Source organism: Camelus bactrianus, chromosome 25 (assembly GCF_048773025.1).
Source record: "Camelus bactrianus isolate YW-2024 breed Bactrian camel chromosome 25, ASM4877302v1, whole genome shotgun sequence".
In the NCBI taxonomy this organism is placed as follows: Eukaryota; Metazoa; Chordata; class Mammalia; order Artiodactyla; family Camelidae; genus Camelus; species Camelus bactrianus.
The window spans coordinates 3,102,215-3,124,631 of record NC_133563.1 but is presented as its reverse complement, the minus strand read 5'-3'; the positions used below and the strand labels follow the sequence as shown (position 1 = coordinate 3,124,631).

Sequence of the window (22,417 nt, the reverse complement as noted above, 5' to 3'; positions counted from 1 at the left end):
GTGAATCCTTCTGTCACTGTAAGAAACTTGATAGGGAATCTTTGGGGACATAGGAATGATTAAAATGACCCCAAGGAAAAGTGCCCGTTCCACTTAGCTCTTAGTGTCATAAGAACGTGAGCCAGGGCTGGAAATAGACATGAATCCAGAGTGAAATAAGAAATAAACTCATTCTTGTCTTACCTCCTGGAATCAATCAATAATCAGTCTCTCTCCTCTCTGCTCTATCTCTCTCTCTCATTTTCACGTTATCGCAGGTTAGATTTCTGTCATTTATCATCAAAATAACCCTGAAGAATATCTTAGATGGTCTTCAACAACTACCCCATTTTTTTCCAGCCACGCCTAGGACTGTTATTCACTACGATCTTGAGTGATATTTAGTCTTTTTTCTTTTCTTCTTTTTTCTATTGTGATCCAGGCTAAAGGATGAGAAGGATATATTTACATTTTTATAATGCTGATTTCACAGAGAATTTGGTCGTGTAAAGAGACTGGTCATTACAGCCTAGAAGCAGGCAAAGAATTCTAGGTTCAGGTTATTGTTGTCGGTGCCCTAGCTGGTCGTAGTGGTTATCGTTTATGACCTCTCTTCTCCAGTGCTCATTCCAGACCTTCTTATCCCTAGCAAGCATCTTAGTTTAATGAGCCGTTTGCCTTTAATGGGTAACCCAAATCTTCTAGGTGATTCTTCTTCTCATAAAGTCATTATAAAGGCCCTTGGTATCCACAAGATTGTTTCCAGGGCCCCCATGGATACCAAAATCCTCAGATACTCGAGTCCTTTATGTAAAATGGTGAAATACAGTTGATCCTTGAACAACATGGGTTTGAACTATTCAGGTCTGCATATACACAGATTATTTTTCAATAAATATGTACTACACTACCATAAGATCCTGGGTTGGCTGAGTCTGTGGGTGTGGAACCAGGAATACAGAAGGCAGACTGTAAACATATACATGGATTTTCAACTGTGCAGAAGGTCAGTGCCCCAATCTCTGCATTGTTCGAGTCAACTGTATTTGCACATAACCTACACCCATTCTCCCGTATTCTTTAAGTCATCTCAGATTAGAGTTGACCCTTGGACAATCTGGGCTTTGGGGTGCTGGTCCTCTGCACAGTACAAAGCCTGCATATAACTTGGCCCTTTGTATATGCAGCCCCTCTGTATCTGTGGTTCCTCCATATCTGTGATTCTGCATCCACGGATTCAACCAACCACAGATCATGCAGGACTGCTGTATTTACTGTTGAACAAAATCCATATATAAGTGTAAGCACACAGTTCAAACCCATGTTGTTCAAGGGTCAACTGTGCTCATAATACCTAATACAGTAGAACAGCTATGTAAATACTCGTAAATACAATATAAATGCTGAGCAAATAGTTGCTGGAGTGTAACAAATTTAAGTTTTGCCTCTCGGAACTTTCTGGAATTAAAAAAAGTATTTTTGATGCACAGTTAGTTGAACCCAAGGACATGGAGGACTAGGATTGTATAGGAATTTCATTAAACGCTACCATTGGCCACGGTAGTACATGGGATGACCCCAGGAATTCCCTCACATCTTTCCACATTCCTTCTGGGTTTCGCTGTGTATTAACAAACCACCTTATCCTTGATAATCAGCGTCAGTTACACCAGCCAGCGCTGTGAGTTCCCATTTTACCTGTTTACTCATAGGCATGAAGAATCCAGAATGACTAGGTAACGGACTTAGCTTCTAATTCAGGAAGACTAATATGTGTTTTTCCTTAGGTTACCTCTCTTTCCAGCTAAAGTACACAATAAAATGTACAACTTAAACTTTGGCCACTGGGAGGATTCCCTTTATAGGCTGTGTTTTAGGACCATCTCCAGAGATACCAGTTTACTTCCAGCTGGTACAGCATAATATAAAGAACCATCCACAAGCATGTTTTTAACTACCAAAACGGAACACCCAGGTTTATGATTTGTTGAATTAGATAACCCCCAATTCATGACTGGTGGCTCAGGCCAGATGGTCCCTGCTTCTCATGGCCAGGTAGTCGGTCTCCATCAGAGCTTGGTAGCAATCCAGGAGTAGTTTCTTAGCAGCTGTCACCTGTTGAAGGATGCATGGCACTGTTCCAAAACCCAGAGACTGCCACCTCTTTTTTGGGGACCTGCTAAAGGCTTGTTTCCGTGTCTCAGTTAGCTAACAGCACTTCAGGCCCCATTGACTATGCCACGTCATAAGTTCTAAGAGGCAGGGTAGCTGGCACGGAAGTCTACGGAGAACCTTTAACTGTCCCATGCTCCAGCAGGGTTTCAGGTTTTCTGCGTATATAAAACATGCATGTAGGTTAAAAAGATAACAAAATATGAGCAACCATGTATCCATCATCTAAATATTAGACATGTATCACTACCTTAGACACTTCTTTATGCCCCTTCCCAATTGGAACACCCTCTATGCCTCTGTGCCCCTGAGAGATGAACACTATCTTGATTTTACATTAATTTCATTCATAAATTTTCTATGCACATACGTGTTAAGTAATATATTTTTTAGTTTTGGAACTTAATAGCAATGAATCCATGCTGTATATATCATTATGTAACTTGTTCTTACTGAACATTGTATTTTTGAGTTTTATTCTTATAGGTGAATGTTGATATTGTTCACTAATTTTCTATGCTTTATAACATTCCATTGTATGAATATACCAATATTTTTCTTTCTATTCTCTTGGCTTTGACAATTGGGTTATTCTGGTTTTTTTTTTTTTTCTATAAATGCTATTGCGAGAATTCTATAAATAGTTTTAGACATGTCTATTCTTTGGTTTACATGTAAAAGAGTTTCTCTACAATATACACCTAGTAGAAGAATACTGGATCAGAGGTATGGATATGTGACATTATCAAATAATGCCAATTTTTTACGAAGTTGTACCTTTGGTCCCCTCTTAATGGTAGATAGAGTGCAAAATGCAGCAGAAAGTTGACCTTTTCTTCTTGGAGACAATCTTGACATGCTCTAATTCAGTGGACTTCCATGAATCAGATTTTAACAGTGTTCTTTCTTCTCCTTCTTGTACATGTATCTAAATGAGGCATCTCAGACAGTTGTCATGTCTTCTCCAAGGCTTATGTCCTATCGTTGACTTTGTGATCTACTGTGGGTTGGTTAGGCAGTTAAAGTCTCCTCAAATCAGACTACAGGACTAGGGGGAGAGCTGATTTAGTTTACAAGAGGTTCTGTAAGTATACTGCTGTCCTTTCCAGTAAAGGCAGATAGTCTCATGTGGTATCTGTTATCAGAACTTAGAAAACTGCCTTGGCGAGATTAATTAACTAGTTGTGACCATGTGCAAATGACATTTGTATTCTGCTGCAGTAAGTACAGTAAGAAAATTCTACCGTAAATTTAAATTGAATGTACTCAGTCTCCAAGACCGACTGGTCACAGGGAGGAAATAGGTCTGTGGGAATAATCAGTGAAACTGCATATTTAATTTTTGATGACACAGTCAGCCTTTGAAACTTCTGCAGGAGTATGCATTCCCCTTGATTTACCATTTTAGTAGCTAAAGGGAGTAATATTTCTATGTTACTCTTATTTTCAAAAGCTCTCACATCACAGATCAGAGAACCAAGCTGAAGATCCTGCCTATATCCAAGGCTGTCATTTGAGCCCACAGACTCAGAAATTGACTCATGAATGTAGGTTCTGTTCTGAACCATTGAGCCTGGTATCAGAAGTTAAACTTTTCATATTTTATTACCTATTAAGCTCTCTTTCTGACTTGAGAGACATCAGTGACATTTGGCCCCCTCCAGAGGTTACTGTCTTCTGGGTCTTTGCACTTTTATGCTCCCAGTATGTGGAATTGCTTCCACCAGGCATCCACGTGACTCCTTCCCTAACTTCACTCAAGTATCTAGTTAAGTGACGTCAAATGGTAATGTCAAATGATATTATCAAGAAAGCCTTCCCTGACCACTCTATCTGAATCAGTACATCTCTTCCCTTTGTTTTTGGCTCATTACCAACTATATTTTTCTTTTTAGTGCTTTTCATTATCTGGCAAATTGAACCATTTATTTTTGTTTGCTTATTAGCCATATTTTCATGAGGTTCAAGATAATAGGCATCTGGTCTGTTTTGCTCACGCTATTGTATTTCAGTGTCTTGAACACTTTTATAGTGTGTAAGTGCTCAATAAATAATTTTTAATGAGTGAATGAAAGCATTGTTTAAGAAAATAAGGATATAAGAATTCTTATGGCCATAAATGAACATTTTCAGTTATGTTTAGGCACAAAGTTAACTAAGAAAAATTATAATCAGTGATATGTTCTGATGTTACACTATTTACAGTGCTGTTCTCAGGGATTCTAGTAACTCTTATCTGCTAACCATAAAAAAAAAATAATGGCTCATACTATATATATATATATATATATATATATATATATATATATATACATATATAAAACTTGTTTCTTGTTGGATAATAATATTTTGTTATTTGCTAGCCAAAACAACATTACTTCAATTCTGCTCAATAATTATATGTATATACTTATAGCAATTTGATAATCAGTTGCTAATATTTGTTCAAAGAGCAATTTTATGATGTAAATTTCCTGTGTAAACGTTCAAGGCTTTAATGTTTCTTAATTTTGAAATGCCTGGTTTTCAGCATTAAATGCAGATTGATTTTGACAAAAAATCACTAAATTCTATTATAGAATAAATATCCAAGTTCACACATCTTAAGTGTATTTTTCCCTTATATAAGTTATTGTTAAGTCCAGGCATTAACATGAAAGTTAATTATGTTTCACTGTTCCAAGTACACTACTTAGCTATATCATCAGCATATTTGGGAAGAGCTTTTTAAATTTTCTTCCCAAGAATGACCTTGGATTTTACATGCAAAAGGAGATGTTTTATAATGAGTAATTCATATTGACAGAAACACACACTCTCGATTAAGAATCTCAGATTGATTGAAGGAATTTTGACTCTCAGTATCATGATTTCAGAGAAATTTTCTATTTGTATTGGCAATATTAATAATGCAGTCATCTAAATATATACTTGTTATTAAGAACTATACATAATGGATAATAAAATCTATATTTTTACTAAGCCATAAAAACAGTTTTTCATATCATAGAATTTTCTACTAGAGAATTAATTATACAACTTTATTTTAAACATACAAAGGTGACACGTCATTAGTGTAACTGTATCTCATAAGTTTAGGTGATAATGTGTAGTTATTTTAAAGAAAGTCAAATAGAACATTATGGCTGTTTTGATGGAAGTAAATGAGATTGAGGATTAAGAATGACATTTGTCAGCATTTATCAACCTGAGCATTACATTTATCCCTGTACTTTGTTTTGGTTTTATAGTATCAAGAAAATTCTATTAATACAAATAAGTAGTTAAAATAATAATGTAACTTTTTAACAGTACAGATCTGGCAATTTAAGAATACTCTTCAACTAAGTTGAACACAAAACTCAAGAGAAGGGTAATAGGAAATTTTATTCCAGAACTAAAACACAGGTATTATCTAAGGACAACTTTCAGTTTTTACTATGACTATAAAATTTCAGTAACCAAAGTACAATAGTCCTTCTAACTATGCACGTACTTTTCACTTTTTATTACAAAACAGTTAAGCTCTGATAAGAACATGCATCAAACAGGGACACCAAGGTCTTGCCTAGGATTTTTAAGGAAAACACATCTGTGCTACAGTAGTATATTCATTTGTGTAATTCGTTGTCTGCAGACATTTAAAGTCCTGAATTATTAAAAGTCAACTGTATAGAAACAACTTTCCTAATTCATGACGTGTATCCAAGAAGATCAAATATTAGCACAGCAATGTCAAAAGATACAAACAGCAACGTGTAAAACTAGCACTGCGAAGCAATGGGTGGCTTGTTCCTATTAAATTAGAATGTGAATTATATTGCACTGTGCATGCTAAAATTATTTAATAATATAGAATGCATTTAAAAATAGCAAATTGAATAAAATATTGATTTGAATTAGACTCTGAAAAGTTAAGTGTATATTCTGTAATCTCTTCGGGGAACTATTAAAACATTCTAAGAGATATATCAAAATATAATAAATATGATTTAGATGAAATACTAAAAAATGTTCAAAAAAAAAAAAGGCATGAAAAGAGAAACAGGAACAAATCAAAGGAAACAAAAAGAAACCAAAAAAAATGGTAGATCTGAATGAAAATGCATTAATAGTCTAAACATATCAATTAAAGGACAGAGGATTTTTCTGGTTGAAATTTTAAAAACTGACCTAAATATAGGCTGTAGATAAGAAATTCACTTCAAATATAATGATATTAAAAGTAACAAGAAGCACTTCTTGAATGGAAAGTCTGCTCTTCCATAAAAGGAAGAACAATGACAAAAAAACTGTCAAAATCAACTTTTTCAGAATTTAGAAATTAACAGAAATGTTACAACAGTGCAAAGAGTGTTTACTTGAAGAAAACAGCTGAATCTGTTAGTAAGATTGATGAGGAAGAACATCAGTCTTGGTTTTGTTCAACTTGCCTTAATCCTGCCTTCCTCTCCTCAGCCTTGTAACAACAGTTGTGAAAAGCAGCAGCCTACGGTCGCTGCAGAGGCAGAGTGGGTTTGGAACTACCCCACATCTCACCCTCAGAGAACTGTCACCATGTGGCCTGTCTGGGCGCTCACTGAAAGCCGTTTGCAGAATTTGTCTTCATTTGGTCTGACTCAGCGCTCACTCTGTGTGAAGAGCCAGCGCCTCGTCCGTTTGGCAAAAACAGTCGGCGGCAAACGTTTAACATCCCAGCTACTTGAGGCAGGGTTACTAGCAGCCAGCATGATTTCTTTTCCTATTTTTTTTTAATTGGATAATGAGATGTCTCTAGAATCTTTTAAAATCCCTGACATAGATTCCTAGGAGTCTAGGAAATTATGAGCCTGTGCAGAGTTATGCCATGTTCAGTAAAGACCTGGAAAAGCTATAATCTCTCACTTCCTGCTGCCCTTGGGGGAGCTGGCAGAAAGCGAAGGCTAAAGCAGAACTATCAAGTTCTGTCAAGGTGTGGAAAACGTACGTCAACACACACACAACACACACACACACACACACACACACACACACACACACCCCTCTTCAACAAAGCTGGAAGAATTACTGATTCAAGATATTTTAAAACATGTCTGTCTAGTCATTAGGTGAACATTAAGCTAAGTGGCTGCATATGACAAAGAATACAAACTCTACAGAAGAAGACCTTAAAAGTCTCTAAACAAACGAACACTGACACCAAGAAGAACAAAGAGCAGTAGGAACAACTCCTAGGGGAGATCTGTCTTTCAGGATTGCCACGTTACTTTATTTAATATGTCCAGTTTTCTACAATAATTATGAAACACACAAAAAAATCAGCCATATATGGTCCAAACACAGAAAAAGAACAGAAACTGTCTTTGAGGACGCTCAAACCTTGGACTTACTAGACAAAGACTTTAAATCAGCCATTTAAAAAATGGTCAAAAACTAAAGAAAACCACTGTCTAAAGAACTGAAGTATGAGAATGATGTCTCAACAAATAGAGAATATTATTATAGAAATGTAAATTATGCATATAAAAAGCAAGATAGAAATTCTGGAGTTGAAAAATATAATAACCAAAGTAAAAATTTTACTAGAGGGGCTTCACAGTAGATTTGAACTAGCAGCCAAATCAGGAAACATGAAGTGAGGTTAATTGAGATTATCCAATCTAAGGAACATGAGGAAAAAATAATGAATGAGAAATGAACAGAGACACAGAGACCTATAGGACTCAACTGAGCATACCAACCTATGCATAATAATAGTTCCAGAATGAGAAGAGGGAGAGAGAGGGTCAGAAAGAATTGGGAAAAAATAATGTGTAAAAGCTTCCCTAATATGATGAAAAACTTTAATTTATACATCCAGGAACCTCACAAAATTCCAGTTGGATAAGTCAAAGAGATCCACACCCAGCCACATCGTAGTCAAACTGTTGAAAGTCAAACATAAAGAGTGAATCTTGAAAGTAGCAAGTGGAAAGTAACTCATCACATATGACGTACTGAAAGCAAAACACTGTCAACCAAGAATTCTATACCCAGCACAACTATCCTTCAAAAAAAGGGAGGAATTAAGATGTTCTTGGATAAACAAAATCAAATAATTTTTCAATAGTACATCTGCCCTACAAGAAACACTACAAGAAGTCCTGCAGGCTGAAATGAAAGTACACAGGCAGTAACTTGAATCTACAAACAAAAATAATAATTTAACACCAGTAAAAGTAACTGTACAGGTAAATATGAAGAAATGGAAATGTATACCTGTTAATAACTATATTAAGAAAGAAGAAAGATTTCGTATCCATAACCTAAATTTCCATCTAAACAAATTAGAAAAAAAAAAAGAGCAAACTAAAGCCAAAACAATCTGAAAAAGAAAATAATAAAGATCAGAGTGGAAATAAACAAAATACAAAGAGGAAAACAGTAGGAAAAAAATCAAGAAAACCCATAGCTTGTTATTGAGAAAGATCAACAAAACTGAAAAATCTTTAACTAGACTAAGAGGAAAAAAATACTCAAATTACTAGTCTCAGTAATGAAACAGGATATACTACTATCAGCCTCACACATATAGAATGGATTATAGGGAATGCTGTAAACAATTATACACTAAAAAGTTAGACAGCCTTGATAAAATAACACCAAGTGCTGGTGATGATGCAAGGCTACCAGAACGCTCATTCACTGCTGGTGGGAATGCAAAATGGTATAGCCACTCTGGAAAGTGGTTTGCCGATTTCTTACAAAGTTAAATATATACTTACCATAGGACTCAGCGATCCTACCCTGAGAAGTGAAAACTTATGTTCACATAAAAACCTGTACACCTGTGTTTATAGTAGCTCTTGTCAGACTTGCCAAACACTGGCCATAACCCAGATGTACTTCAATGAGTGAATGAATAAACTCTGATACCTTCATCTAGTGGAATACTAATCAGCAGTAAAGAAGAGTGAACTGCTGATACAATACAACTCAGGTGAAGTAGGTGAGTTTAAATGCCTCATGCTGAATACAAGAAGCTCTTGTCACACTATTGCCACATTATTGAAAAGACAAAGCTATAGAAATGGACAAATAGATCAGTGGTTGCCAGGAACTATGGGTGGGAGGGAGGTGGGTACAGAAGGATAGCACAAGGAATTTTGGGAATGACACAGCTTTTCTGTATCCTGGTTATAATAGTAGTTACATGAATCTGTACATAAGCACTATAGTTAATTAAACTGTATGCTAAAAGGAAAAAATGTCAATTTCACTATAAGATAATTTTAAAATAAAATCTAATAAAATAATATTATAGGACTTTATTGGAGGGAGGAAGCATGAACCAGTCCATCAAAAAGTGTCAAGAAGGGAGAGAAAGCTTTCGTTGCCTAAACTGTGTCACAGGAAATGAAAATACAGAAATGTGGTGAATGGTGTAACTGAGAAGAGAGAAACTAGATGATGAAGGCTGTGCATTGGCTTCATAGGCTTGAATTATCCAGGTGAATTTCTCTCATATAAAACGTAATGAGCGGTTGCTAAACAGCTACCTTGGTTATTGCATTACTGATATAACCAAAATCAAATCCACTTGTAGCTAAGAAACTGTCTACAAATAAAATCTAGATTATATAAATGTATTTTTTTAGATGTAAGTACTCAGCCAGCAGGAGCTTCTTATTTTATACTTTTTTTACAATCATGTGGGCATAGGTATTTTTCTTGAAGTCATAAAAAATTAAAATGTTAAAAATGTCTTTGGGTATAATGGAAAGATCTGGTTTTAGTTATAAAGAACTTAACAGATGCGCCTGTAAACGTTTTCACTTAGTAGACTGAAACCACATTTTGCAATATATACTTGGATAGCATAGCCAGCAAGGAGAATGCTAAATTAATGACAGATGCACTATTTGGAGAAGTACCAGGTGTACAATAATTTTTAAAACCATCTATTTATTATAAATACAGCTTCAAATATTCACATCAATTTTAATATAAATCTAGAAGTATTATTCTTTAAGAGATTATAGGAGTTGAAGTAGAACACATTATTTAACCAATGGCAAGTGAAGGAGAGCGATAAAGTCTCACTTCAACATTGACTCTTTGAGGTGGATTTGAATCCTTTTTATGACAGACACATCACCCAGAATATTGCACGTGTGTATGAAAAGCAGATGGGTTAACATAATCTTTTTTGTTCATTTTGTTCCTGTTGCACCCGGAGTTTATTTTAGGGCGTATATAAGATAACACAAGGCATGACTCCTTGGCCTGAAATCCATAATCTTGAAATATCTTTTTAGATTCTCATTAGAAACTTGCTTTGTAACCCTGAGTGGGGACATCTGATGTGTCACCAGTGTCATTGTTCTGAGCTGTTTATGTCTCAGCAGGAATAATGATGTGAATAGTTTGATGGTTGAGATGTGAAATCAGAGTGAACACTTCAGGTTTTTTTCCAGCAAAATTAAATGTTGCTGATTTAAAATGGACTAGAGTAATATTTTTTCCTTATTTTTTTCATTCCATAATTTAAATTTAGATCACTTTGATATACTTTGTTTTTTTACAATTGGCTCATTTCTGGATCATTAAACCCTAGCATCAAATAATATTTATTAAGCTTCTGCAAGCTCATGGATCCTGAATGACTGCTCTCCAGTTGCAGTTAAGGGAACAGTGTACACTCTCTCTTTCAAAAAAACTACATAGCTCTTCAGCCAAACACACTCTTTTATGTGTCTAATGAACACAAATATTACATTTCTTCATTACTCCCATCCATTTATCTCACTTCTCCCTGCCATTTCTAATTCTAAAAATCTATATGGAATTTTAAAGGTACTTTTGAATCATTAGCAAACACATTAAGAAATATATCACACATTAAATTTTGATGATTCTACTTTAGAAAAACTGCTTTCAGATTGACTTCAGTGGGAGGAAGATGTGGACGTTGGAGGTAGAAGTTGTATTATTTAGACAAAGAAAATTTAGGGGCAAGTTTTGGAAAGGAACTGGTGATTGAAAAGAAAGGGAGTTAAGTTGGAAACAAGGCCAAATAAGAATATAAAATAGCTAAATAGAGTATGTAGTCAAGTGTTAACTTCCACTCAGAATGACATATTACATTTGAGACTCATTTGACCCAATTCTTAGCTAAGTTTGATTAGCAACAGCAAGCAAGTATATTATTCTAGTCAATATTTTTGTTGTTGGTGGTGGTGTTAAAGCTTTTCCTCACAGGCTGTGTAATAGCTCTTTTGTTAGTCATTAGTCGGGTCACCAGATGGTACACACAAAACAGCAAATTTGGTGACACTAACTGAGTTTTGTTCATTTTGGGTTGGGAAATGTGGTAGAGAAGACTGAAATAATATCTAAATGTAGCTATCATTTATCTAGCCATGTTTAGTCTCTCCTCTATCGAGAGTAAACAAAAGTTAAACACATTCTTTTTTCTAATGAATTCACCAACTGAAAGTTAATTATTTACAGATCCTTCTCTAGTTTCTTACTTAGAGAAAACCTGAGGATATTTCTCCAATTATTGACTACTTAATATATCAGAATAAAATACATCTCTAATGTACTGTTTATTCTTCAATTGTGAAGACAAAGTTAACTTTACCTACGTAATGGGATCTTATGTATACTCATTTATTTCCTCATTTTTCCCCAAATGCTTTTAAAAGGTTTACTCTCTTTACTTTAAACATCTTATTCTCTAGAATGATTTTTTTTTAATCTTTTTTGATTTTAACCACACAGCAAATCAAGGATGTCTGTCAAATCTTCTTCCTGGAAAAGTAAGAAAGGAGGAAAAGTTGACCTTAGGGTGACAAGTTTATAGCTTCCATAACTGGGAATTACTTGGCAACTTTGTGTCCCAGTTTTACTCTATTTAAATGTTCTTTGACATTTCAGATGGCTGTTAAACTTGAATTATAGCTCATTGTCTGGAATTATTTCTTTCTAGGTAAACAGGATTATAAAAAAACCAAACCCATTTTACGAGCAACCAAATTAAAAGCAGAAGCCAAGAAAACAGCGCTAGGCATAAAGGTACTCGTGTTTGGTAACTTGACAATTTGATGGATGCGTGCCGTTTCATTTTCTAAAACTGAACTGCATAAATGTTGAATTCTAAATGTTTTATGACATTTCAAAATCTAAGTCAAATGCCAGAATTAAAGGGTTTTTTTTTAAATAAAGAATTTACTTAATGAGAAACATCCTTCCTATCCTAAGATTTTATCAGTTCTAAGAATAGGACTCAGTGTCACTTAAGAGAACCAACTGCACTGAAAGTTTCAATTTATTTTTTCTCTAGCTACTGTATTTATCTTGCATACATTTTAGTGATATATGTGGCCTGGATCAAAAACTTCTCTCACTTGCAATAAGTTTGATTTTATGGTTGTTTAAATTTTAGTTATAATTATGTACACTTAGATCATTAATAGAGGTAATGTTACCTGTGTCTTATTATTGTTGTCAGTACCCTCTGTGATAAAATTCTAATGATGTTCCCAAACTTGTTCTTTTAGAAAACCAGTGTTTCAACTGCTTAAGAGGGATAAAAGCAACTGAGAATGGTGTTAGCAGATATTAATCCAATGTGCTGGAACAATGAAGTTCAACAGAATTACGTTGACATTATTACCCATGTCAACTCTTTGCCCTGTATTTAGAGTCAAATTAAACTATAAATAGAAAAATTAATTTAATGGCTCTACTGTCAAATGTGTAAAATTAAAGTGACTAGTCGATATATTTTATTTTAAATATTAAAATGTTAAAAGGAGATTTTGGTTTTTTATCTGGCAGATGAAAAATCAATTTTTCTAAGTTATAGCTTACAGCAAATGCCAAGGTATTACTACCAAGCTGTAACAGCTGTTGAACTGCCAGATGATGTATTTGGTTGTCTTCCAGAATTTGCTATTATGATCACGAAACACTGCCTTCTTTTTACTTCTGATAGCTGATTTTGATCAAGCATTACTGGGTGATACAGTATGTTTTCACAACACCATCTCCTCACTTAGAGCTGTGTGTCAGTTTTTAATGGGAAAAAAAAAAGTGAATTGCCTTTTTGTTTAAAAGAGAGATGATTAATCTTTTGAAGTCTTCTAATTTCATATGAAATTTCATTCATCTTTAAAATGATTTCCGTGGCATGAACTTTCTAAAACCAGTGCTTCGTTTTTTATTTTGCAATTAACTACCTGATGATTGTCTCTCGTAGTGAGAGCTTTGTCTGTCATTTTCCAGGAAAGCAATGTCACTTACTTTTATCTTTCACGATACAGTACTTCGGTGTTGTTTTGTTTTTAGAAAAATATTGGGGTAGCACACTCCACTTTGTGGCACAGTATGAGCAGCTATACATCAGAATTTGAAAAACAGTGCAGCCATTCATTGACTGATACATACCCCTCCCTGTATACATCCCGTTTTTCATTTGATCTTATAATTTTTCGTATTGTTTTAATTGGAGGAAATAACTATATTCCTAGTATAAGTCTACTTTACAGTGCAGTTATCTAGTGTCTTTTTAAAAAAATGCGGAATTTGTGTATCTTTTATGAGAAAAATTTTTTCTTAGATGTTATTTATGATTTAAAGTATGTACAACAGTTTCTGACATCAAAACATAGCTTCTTTTTACTAAGCTAGCATATCATTTTGATTTGTAAACCTGTGAAGGACAAAACCTTAACTTTATACACTGTTTACTTTGCTTGAAAATTTATGTGCAGAGCCCATTAAAATGATATGAAACTTTTAAAAATCAGAACCATGGAGCTGTTTTACATTTCAAATCTGGCATACTAATTAGTTTGCCCTGTCAGACTTTGATTGCCTTGTCATTTTCGCAGAGGATTTTAAATAACGAAGTTTCTTTCAGCAATTGCCATTTAATGCTATTTAATTTCCCCGGTGAGTGATTTTATCCGTATTGATAATGTCAGAGAAGCAACTAAGGACTAATGAGCATCAAACATGTTTGACTCTTACCTGGTTAATACAAGATGACCACTATGTTATACTACTTTATCACTTATTTTTTTCGAATGAATAATAGTTATAATCCTAAAATAATTTACAGAAAATACGAACAGCTGCGTGGAATAGAAAAATAACAGCAATGATCCAACAACACGAAATAAAGAGGCCTAGAGTCACACTCCTCTTTCCTCTTCCTGTTACCATGATCCAGCTGAGTCTGAGCTGGTGCATTTGTGAAGTGGATTTTATGCCATTAACTCGAGTCAGGCGAGTTCAATAATACTATAGAACACTTAACGCTGAACCTAGGACATAGAAGTCCTTTACGGATGGTTAGCTGGTTGAGAAAACATTTCCTTGAATTAGCTATTACTGGTCTGCATGAATAAAACTTTCCTTGGATGTTTGTCATTGGCCTTAAGATCTAATCAAACTTCAATCTAAGTCTGCATTGTGTGACTCTATTACATATTGCACAATGTTCTGAGTTTTGCTGTGGCGTTAGTATTATGCATGTTATTGCTGTAAAGTTTTGAAAACATTACATAGTTTTAATATACCTTGTATATAGATTATAGAAATCTGATTCAGTCCTTCATTATTTATTTAGAAATTGCCGTGAGTATTGCAATATTGTAGAACCTGTGAAAAGAAAGATGAATAAGACATAATAGTCTTGGAGGCATTTATACAAGAAATCACTTCCATTGGGATTAACAGTTACACATTATTATATAAAAAATAGATAAACAACAAGGGCGTACTGTATAACACAGGGAACTGTATTCAGTTTCTTGTAGCAACATATAATGGAAAACAATCTGAAAAGAAAATATACATACATATGTATATGTGTAACTAAATTGCTTTGCTGTATACCTGAAAATAACATTGTAAATCAACTATACTTCAATAAAAAATAAAATGAAAAAAATGAAAAAAAAAACTCATATATTGAAAAAAAAAGAAATTACTTCCAGATTTCATTACCATATAAAATCTACAGTGTTGATTGAGAAATAATAGGCTGGAGTTATAAAATGTATACAATACGGGCTTCTGGCCTTTTTTTTAATAAATGTGTGTTTAGTGATAGAAAATGACTTCAGGAAACAGTAATGATTCAGAATAAGATATGGCTGCTTCAAAATGTAGAATTAATTTCTATTAGTTCCCATCTCTTACCAATATAAACAAAATGTCATAATTTATGACCCCATAATGAAATGAGTACCACCTAAAAAAATATTTGCACACTAATATTCGCTGTTATTTTTCAAAATTGCAGAGTCACTAGACATTTTTTAGAATGCAATAGCTGTGTTTCCTAGTATTTAGAGGGAAAAAGATAATCTATTTTTTATTAGTTGATTACAAATTCATTAGTTTATTTAGGTTTATTTGAAAAGTATAATAAAAGAATAAGGATCAAAAATTTGAATTTTCTCTTACATAAATCAAATATTCAGATGTCAGCCAGATCCTGCTAACAACCCGTTGGGGTGAGCCAGCTAGAACCATTATTTTTGTTCTTTTTGTCTTTTCTGATCTAAAACTAAAAATGGCCGAGGGTGGGGCAGTCCTAAATGCCTGTGGGTCTCTAAGTTATGGTTAGTGTGACCAGCATTCTGAAAGCAGTATTTTCAAATTTTACCATTTTTCAAACGCTCCAAACATGCAGTCCTCACAATGCTTATCCCCCTAACAGAATAGGGACATTTTGGGGGAAAAAAATGATTCGCTGTACCTCCTCATCCAATACTTCTTAAGCCCCACCCCCACACCGTAGTATATTGAATAGACTTAACTGAATTAACGGATCCTCTGAAGTTGTATTCTGTGAATGTTCTCTGCTTTCTACCTCCAAACCCTTTTTTCCTGCCTCTGGATATTCTGAAAATATACAATGAAGATGATACAGAATTGTCTGAAAGGATAAGAAGGAGTGAAAAGCAGCAATTAGAGGTGATTATCCACGAGATGAGAATCACGGTCGCCAGTCGAGAGCACAAACTTTATTCTTGCGTTAAGCTGATGTGAATGGTGACTGCTGCCGAGCATTCTGTTGTCCACTGTACAGAACAGATGGAGTTTGCAGTTGTGTGTCACTTGTTTATTACATCCTCTTAAAATTAGTAGCTGTCTAACCAGATGGGTCTGGGAGCACAGCTGTGGATACAAGAAAATAAATGAAACCTGTCTGATGCTGCCATGCCCTTTTGAGATGCCAAAGTATTCCAACTGCAACAGAGAAAAAGTCACTTTGATTTGACATTATATTGATATATTAGATTGAAAAATCACATCTTACAAATATCGTTGACACCAAGCCTTTCAACCCCATAGCTTTTATTAATATTTATTTTCATAGTTTGGAAATCTGAAAAAAAAATGCCATTATGAAGCTAAAAATCTGTGTCCATTTTTAATTTCAACGTTCAGGTAAAAAAAATACATGTTGATTATAAACCAAATTCATTTGAATGTTTTTAAAGTTTATTAAGTGGCATACATTGAATTATTAACTTTGCACTCTTACGAAATGTAAAATACATTTCTGTAAATGCAAATAAATTGCTCCTCCGTAAAGTAACGCCAGGAAAGGACGTGATACAGGAGGGAAAATTAGGAGGGACTATTTTGGCCTCGTATGATACTGTACTAGCATTATTTGTTCTGTTTTCTATTTAGCCAAATGATAGGTTAATTGTGAGAAAGTTCCCTCATGGTATGTATATGTATAAAAAAGTTTATAGACTTTTTGAAACATAATATGATTTTTGTCATTGTATGTGTGGCAAATTTTTTGGCTGTTATTTCAATGTAATTGCTTAGTACAATCCACATCGAATCACCAAAGTAGCCCGGACCGTCCTTGACAGTTGTGGGCATTATCCTGGATCGTGCTTCATGAGCTCAGAGTACTTATCCTGTTTTGTTCTGCCACATCACAAACTATATAGAATTTAGAAGTTAAAAACAGGTTTCAATAAAAAATAATTTAACAAAGACGTTTTCAGAGACATAATCTAGAAGCTGGTTATAATAGCTTCTTCCTTATGGAAAAGGAATGATAATTGTTTGAAAAAGCTGAATCCGAATGCCATACTGATAATAGATGTATCGAAGCAAGAGATAAAGTGAAACATACTCAAATAGAGAAAGATACACTGTGGAGGCACAAACGACATTGCTTGCACCCACCATTGTGATATCCAAACTATGAAGATATATGACAGTTGTAAGTGTTACATTTACTATTGGACAAACACAAACCATCACCCACTGATGTCCTTGCCATTTCATAGTGGGTATTGCAAGGTACAAAATAAGTTCCTCTACTTAATGATGGAAAGTGTTCAAAAGAATGTAATTGTTCGTTCTTTATTGGGTCATTTTGTCTCACGGAGCTGAAAACGTTAACCAATCTCATTTCATGAATTGCAAATCTACTTTTCTTTTCTCTCCTCAGGAAGTTGGTCTTGTCCTTGCAGCCCTACTGGTCCTCCTACTGGCTTTCTATGCTTTCTTTTATCTCAGACTGTCCACAGATGTCAACCCCGATCTGGAACCAGATGAAGATTAGTTGAGCAGCAATCAATGAACGAGAAGAAAATAATTTTATAAAAACACCTCTTGACCAGTACTTTCTGATGTACTGAAACAGAAACATCTTGAATTTTTTTTCTGCTGGTCCTTTCAGTTTGCAGAAATATCTTCTTCAATAGTTGCATAAGATATCAAGAAAAGAACCTTACCTAGCAGTGTAGTATAACGTATGCTACCGGATACTTCTGTAAATCTTTCTACTTTGACAGGCAACCTATTCATGGTGCATTTAGATAAAATGGAAAACAGATCCTAAATTCTTCGGATGTCTCAGCCAATTTATGTGTATAACTCCATCCCTTACAGATGACTAAATCTCTTTTTGCTCCATGTACAGCATAAGTAAAAGTATATATCCTCATTTACAGAAACATTCTCCAGTCACATTCAGAGCCTAAAAGGAATGAGAAGTCATGGGAAATTTTTCATCTTACAAAGAAGCCCTGCTTTCTTTCCAGACGTATTTTATATCATTAGAGTGACTATCTGCACATACATCTCCAGTAATCTTTTTCCTTCCCTGCCAACTGTTCAGTGCACATGTGCTCCATCAGAAATGGCACCTGGATGACAGAAGCTCAAAGAGTCACATATGTCTCTAAAACAGAGTTCCTTTCCTCTTGGGCTGTCTGAACTGGTTGTAAATAGAAAGTTCAGTTGATCTTGATTTTAATTAACTTATTACTCTATTAATATAAACTTGGAGTTCTATTTTAATTATGTCGTTCTGGCTGCTTGCAGAATCAGTTTGCCCCTCTTGTTCGGGAGATACGTAACAATCTGTCATTTAATTGTGCAGTCTTTTTCACACAGCAGTAACAGCAGAAGTCCTACCCAACTCGGCATCATTTTATTGGGTTGTCTTATGTCTGAACAACACGAACTTGCTTTACAAAATCTTGTCTCTTGAGAGTTAAATCAGTCGGAACTCTTTCACGGAAAGTGAGTAATAGAAGAAAATATATGTCTGTATTACTTGCATATGTAGTTCTTGGTTTATAAAATTTTTCAAGATATTTTACATTTGTTGGCGTGTAACGACCAGTGTATTCAATTGTTTTTTTTTACCAGTAATGGAATTTTAAAATATTTTTACGACACGTAAATACATGATGCTTAGAAAATGGAAAAATATGTGTCCACAACAGAGTTGTTAGTTCCTGCCTTATAAAAAGATGTATAGAAAATGAATAGTTGGAAACATGTGCATAAGGTATTTTACAGTAAATGAATTGTATTTATAAAGAGTAAATAAAACATTACAATTGTTTCCATTCTCACCAAGAGAAGAAAGTTTTTGAGACTTTTGCAGGTAGTTGAACGTGGCTGTGTAGCATTATGTTCTGTAGAATTTTTTCAAGTAGTATAATTTATTTCAGCAGTGTGAAAACAGCCAAAAGTTCCAGTGTCCTCACAGATCATTTATGCCAAACATCTGAGGACAAAATTCAGCCAATGCTATTTACTGGATTCTTCCCCTTGAAATCACAAACTCAGGAGACAGACCAAGAGTTCCTATACACTTACCACAGCGGGCCCATCCAAGTGGCATTTTTAGGAAAGGTTGCAGCATTTAATGCCATGTGGTAAGTCTGTTCGTGAAGTGGGTGGCAAGGGAATATCCAAGCTGGCATTTTGGATATGATGGGTCTTTTACTTTCCTGAGTGACACGCCACATGTCAAGAAATACTGCTTTCCCCTACTCCGATCACATTTACGTGAACAATTTTCATTTAGTTATTTCCCCTCCCATATGGTGTTAAATACACTCATGTTAAATAAAGATTATTTCTAATTTCAGTGGTAATTTAAATGCAAGGAGGTGTAATAATTGTTTATTAGATACCTACCCAAGTGGGATATAACAGGATTTACGGTATTTAAAATAGATGATTACACTGTTAGAAATATTTGAAAATTCATAACCCTGGGAAAAAACTTTACCATCCTATGCTACTCTTCAGATACTCTTTTGGGGAAAAAAACGTTGTTTCTGATAGTAATGAATATTAGCCTAAACACTGTATAATTCGAGGCAATTCACTCCCTAGTTTTACTGATCCTCTGAATCTGTGGCCAGTCCATGTGTGTGACTGATTGACTTGTGGCAAGTCCCAAAGTCTAAACTCTGATTTTAATAAATAGGACATCATTTGAAACAATATATGTTTACAAAACACTATTTTTGTGACATGCAAATTTTTCAAACTCACATTAACTGGGAATCAGCTAGTCCTCTGTAGAGAAACCCCAGGTTGAAATCTGGTTTCAATCTTTGAAGACAAAGAGGTGATATCCGGCCTTTGGTTTCAGGGGACTACACTTTTGGATAGCGAGTGTAAATCTGAGACTGGCACCAGACACCAGTTTTAGGCATGGGTTTTCCCCCTCCAATAATTCGCCGCTGAGAATAATTCAGAAGACAAAACCAGAAACAATTATAATGACTTTTCAGAATGTTAGAATCTATCTGTTAACATACTCTTCTCTGCAGAATAAATTTCAACTAATGCAGCTGACTTAACATACAGCCTACGGAACACTGTGAACGAAACTTGGAGGGTTGCTGGTTCTAATCTTGCATGCAAAATAAGGAATATATAAATTCATTGGAGAGGAGATGTTGTGAAAACAAGACCTCGTCTAGAATTTCTTTTAACACAAATGAACTAAAAGACTATCTTAGTACCGGTATGGGGTTTGTTGTTGTTTTAAGGTGGCAAAATACTTGAAGATTTTCTAATCTTTTCAATTTTTCATAAAGGTGGGAGTAGTCCCACCCCAACCGATGACTGTGAGATCCTGAGAATATGTTCTTGTTCATTTCTGTAATTCCAACAACAAGGGTGATCTGCACATATTTAATAAATGCATGTTACAATTTAAGTTAATCTTTTTTCGTCCTCTTGGAATCTGGCACAGTTTTTGCACGTAGTAGATGATCAAAAATTGTTTGCGTTTAATAAATAAAACTTAAATATCACAATATCTGTCAACTCTTAGCCTTTAGCCTTTATGGTCTTTTGTTGCACTGGGACATTTACACGTTTCATCCTGGTTCTCCTCAGAACAACTAGCATTGAATTTGCGGTAGAACAGAAACGTTGCTCTTTGCTAGGAAATCAGATATGCTGTTTTTGTCTCAGCATTGTTAAAAACCATACTCACTGTTTTTAATTTAACTTAGTATAGATCTTCACCCCCATTGAAAATAAAACTAAATGTTCATGATAACATTTATATTTATGTGAAAGCTAAAGCACTGTGTTTTCCAGATTCTAAAATTATATAGTCAGTGACAATTCAGTAGAGTGAGTTATGCTCTTGATAAGCTTCAGAAATACATCTCTAGAAATGTAAACTTGAATTTTAAGGTTTAGTGTATTTCATCCATAACGTAAGTTTGTTGAGCCAGACACCATCTAAGGTAAGTCATTATGCTCTCCTTACCAGCAGTTAGGGTTCTTCACAGTTACCTGAGGCTTCTCTGGGGGAAGTCTTACCACTTCTCCCTTGGCAGCACTGCCTTCTTTTATTACAATTTGATCCAGTGCAGCCTGGATAAAATGTTTGCTAGATTTTTGTTCCATTGACACCATTTCTAAAATCGGTGCAACCCTTAGTGAAAAACTGTGGCAGATGAATTCAGTACCTACAGAAATATTTTACCATTTTGTACAGGTTTTAGCTACAAAGGTTAAGTATTGAGGGGACTGAGAAAGTCACTTAAAGAACTATAGCAGAGTGGAAGTATCCGTAGTGGATCAGTAAATGTATATAAAACAATTAAACTGCTGTCGTATTCAGCATTGTACCTCCTGGTTAAACGACTTTTTTTTTTATCCCTAGCAACAGACATGAGAGCCTTATTTCAAGAAAAATAAGATACTTTGCATGCCAGAAGATTTTTTGATGACAGTTCCCCCTCCTATTCTTCAGTTCTTTAAAACAACCAAATTGGTGGGGAGGCAGCCAAAATCTGAGGTACCAATGCCTCTCGAACAGATGTCGCACCATTATTTTTTAGCTCGTTTAGATGAATAAGCATGTTAAACTGTGAAGTATTACATTTTAGATTTTTTCATTAAAAAAAGAGACAATCTGTTTACTGTCCTAATTGAGACAACAATCCTTGTGGTTGCCAGTTTTGGCAGTCATAACAATGAACTATAAATATTTGGACCAACCAAGTAAGTGGTGGTTATAAAGGCTATGGCACGTGTAAAGTTCTGTTTTCACGGGCACCCATCTTAGGACGGCATTTTTTTTTTTCCGACTTCTTCAAATACAATTGTTTGTGTAAATCTGAAGTTCCATGGTAAGCTTAAAAGAAATTGATTTCAATATCTAATTTTGTTCTAGTTTATCATCCTTTTCAGTGTTCAACTATCCATCTGCTTGTAACAAATTGCTTCTGCAGTTGCTTTATTGAATGTGACAAGACAGGTCTTCATTGGGTTCCCATCTCTGTACATCTTAGGATAACGTAAAATTCAGAATGGGTTTTTTTTTTTTTCTGTTTTCATATTTATAAAGTGAGGGTAAAGATGTCTTTTAAAAGTTTCTTAAATTGCAGCAGTCCTTTTTTTTAAAAGAACAGTTTATAAATAAACACGGCCAAAGATAATGCACATGGCCGTGAGATGGAGGTCAGAGTCTTTGTCCTTA

General features: G+C 34.7%; 1 protein-coding gene across 1 annotated transcript in view; it reads left to right on the top strand.

The window, feature by feature from the left end:
* TRIQK (triple QxxK/R motif containing) overlaps window positions 1–20,751 on the top strand; it is a 79,210-nt gene extending 58,459 nt beyond the window's left edge. Inside the window, exons 4-5 of the mRNA XM_045505427.2 lie at window positions 12,104–12,189; window positions 17,612–20,751. Coding sequence (XP_045361383.1) covers window positions 12,104–12,189; window positions 17,612–17,725 — 200 coding nt within the window. The 3' untranslated portion in view covers window positions 17,726–20,751. The remainder of the gene's footprint in view (window positions 1–12,103; window positions 12,190–17,611) is intronic.
* Window positions 20,752–22,417: the final 1,666 nt, after the last annotated feature.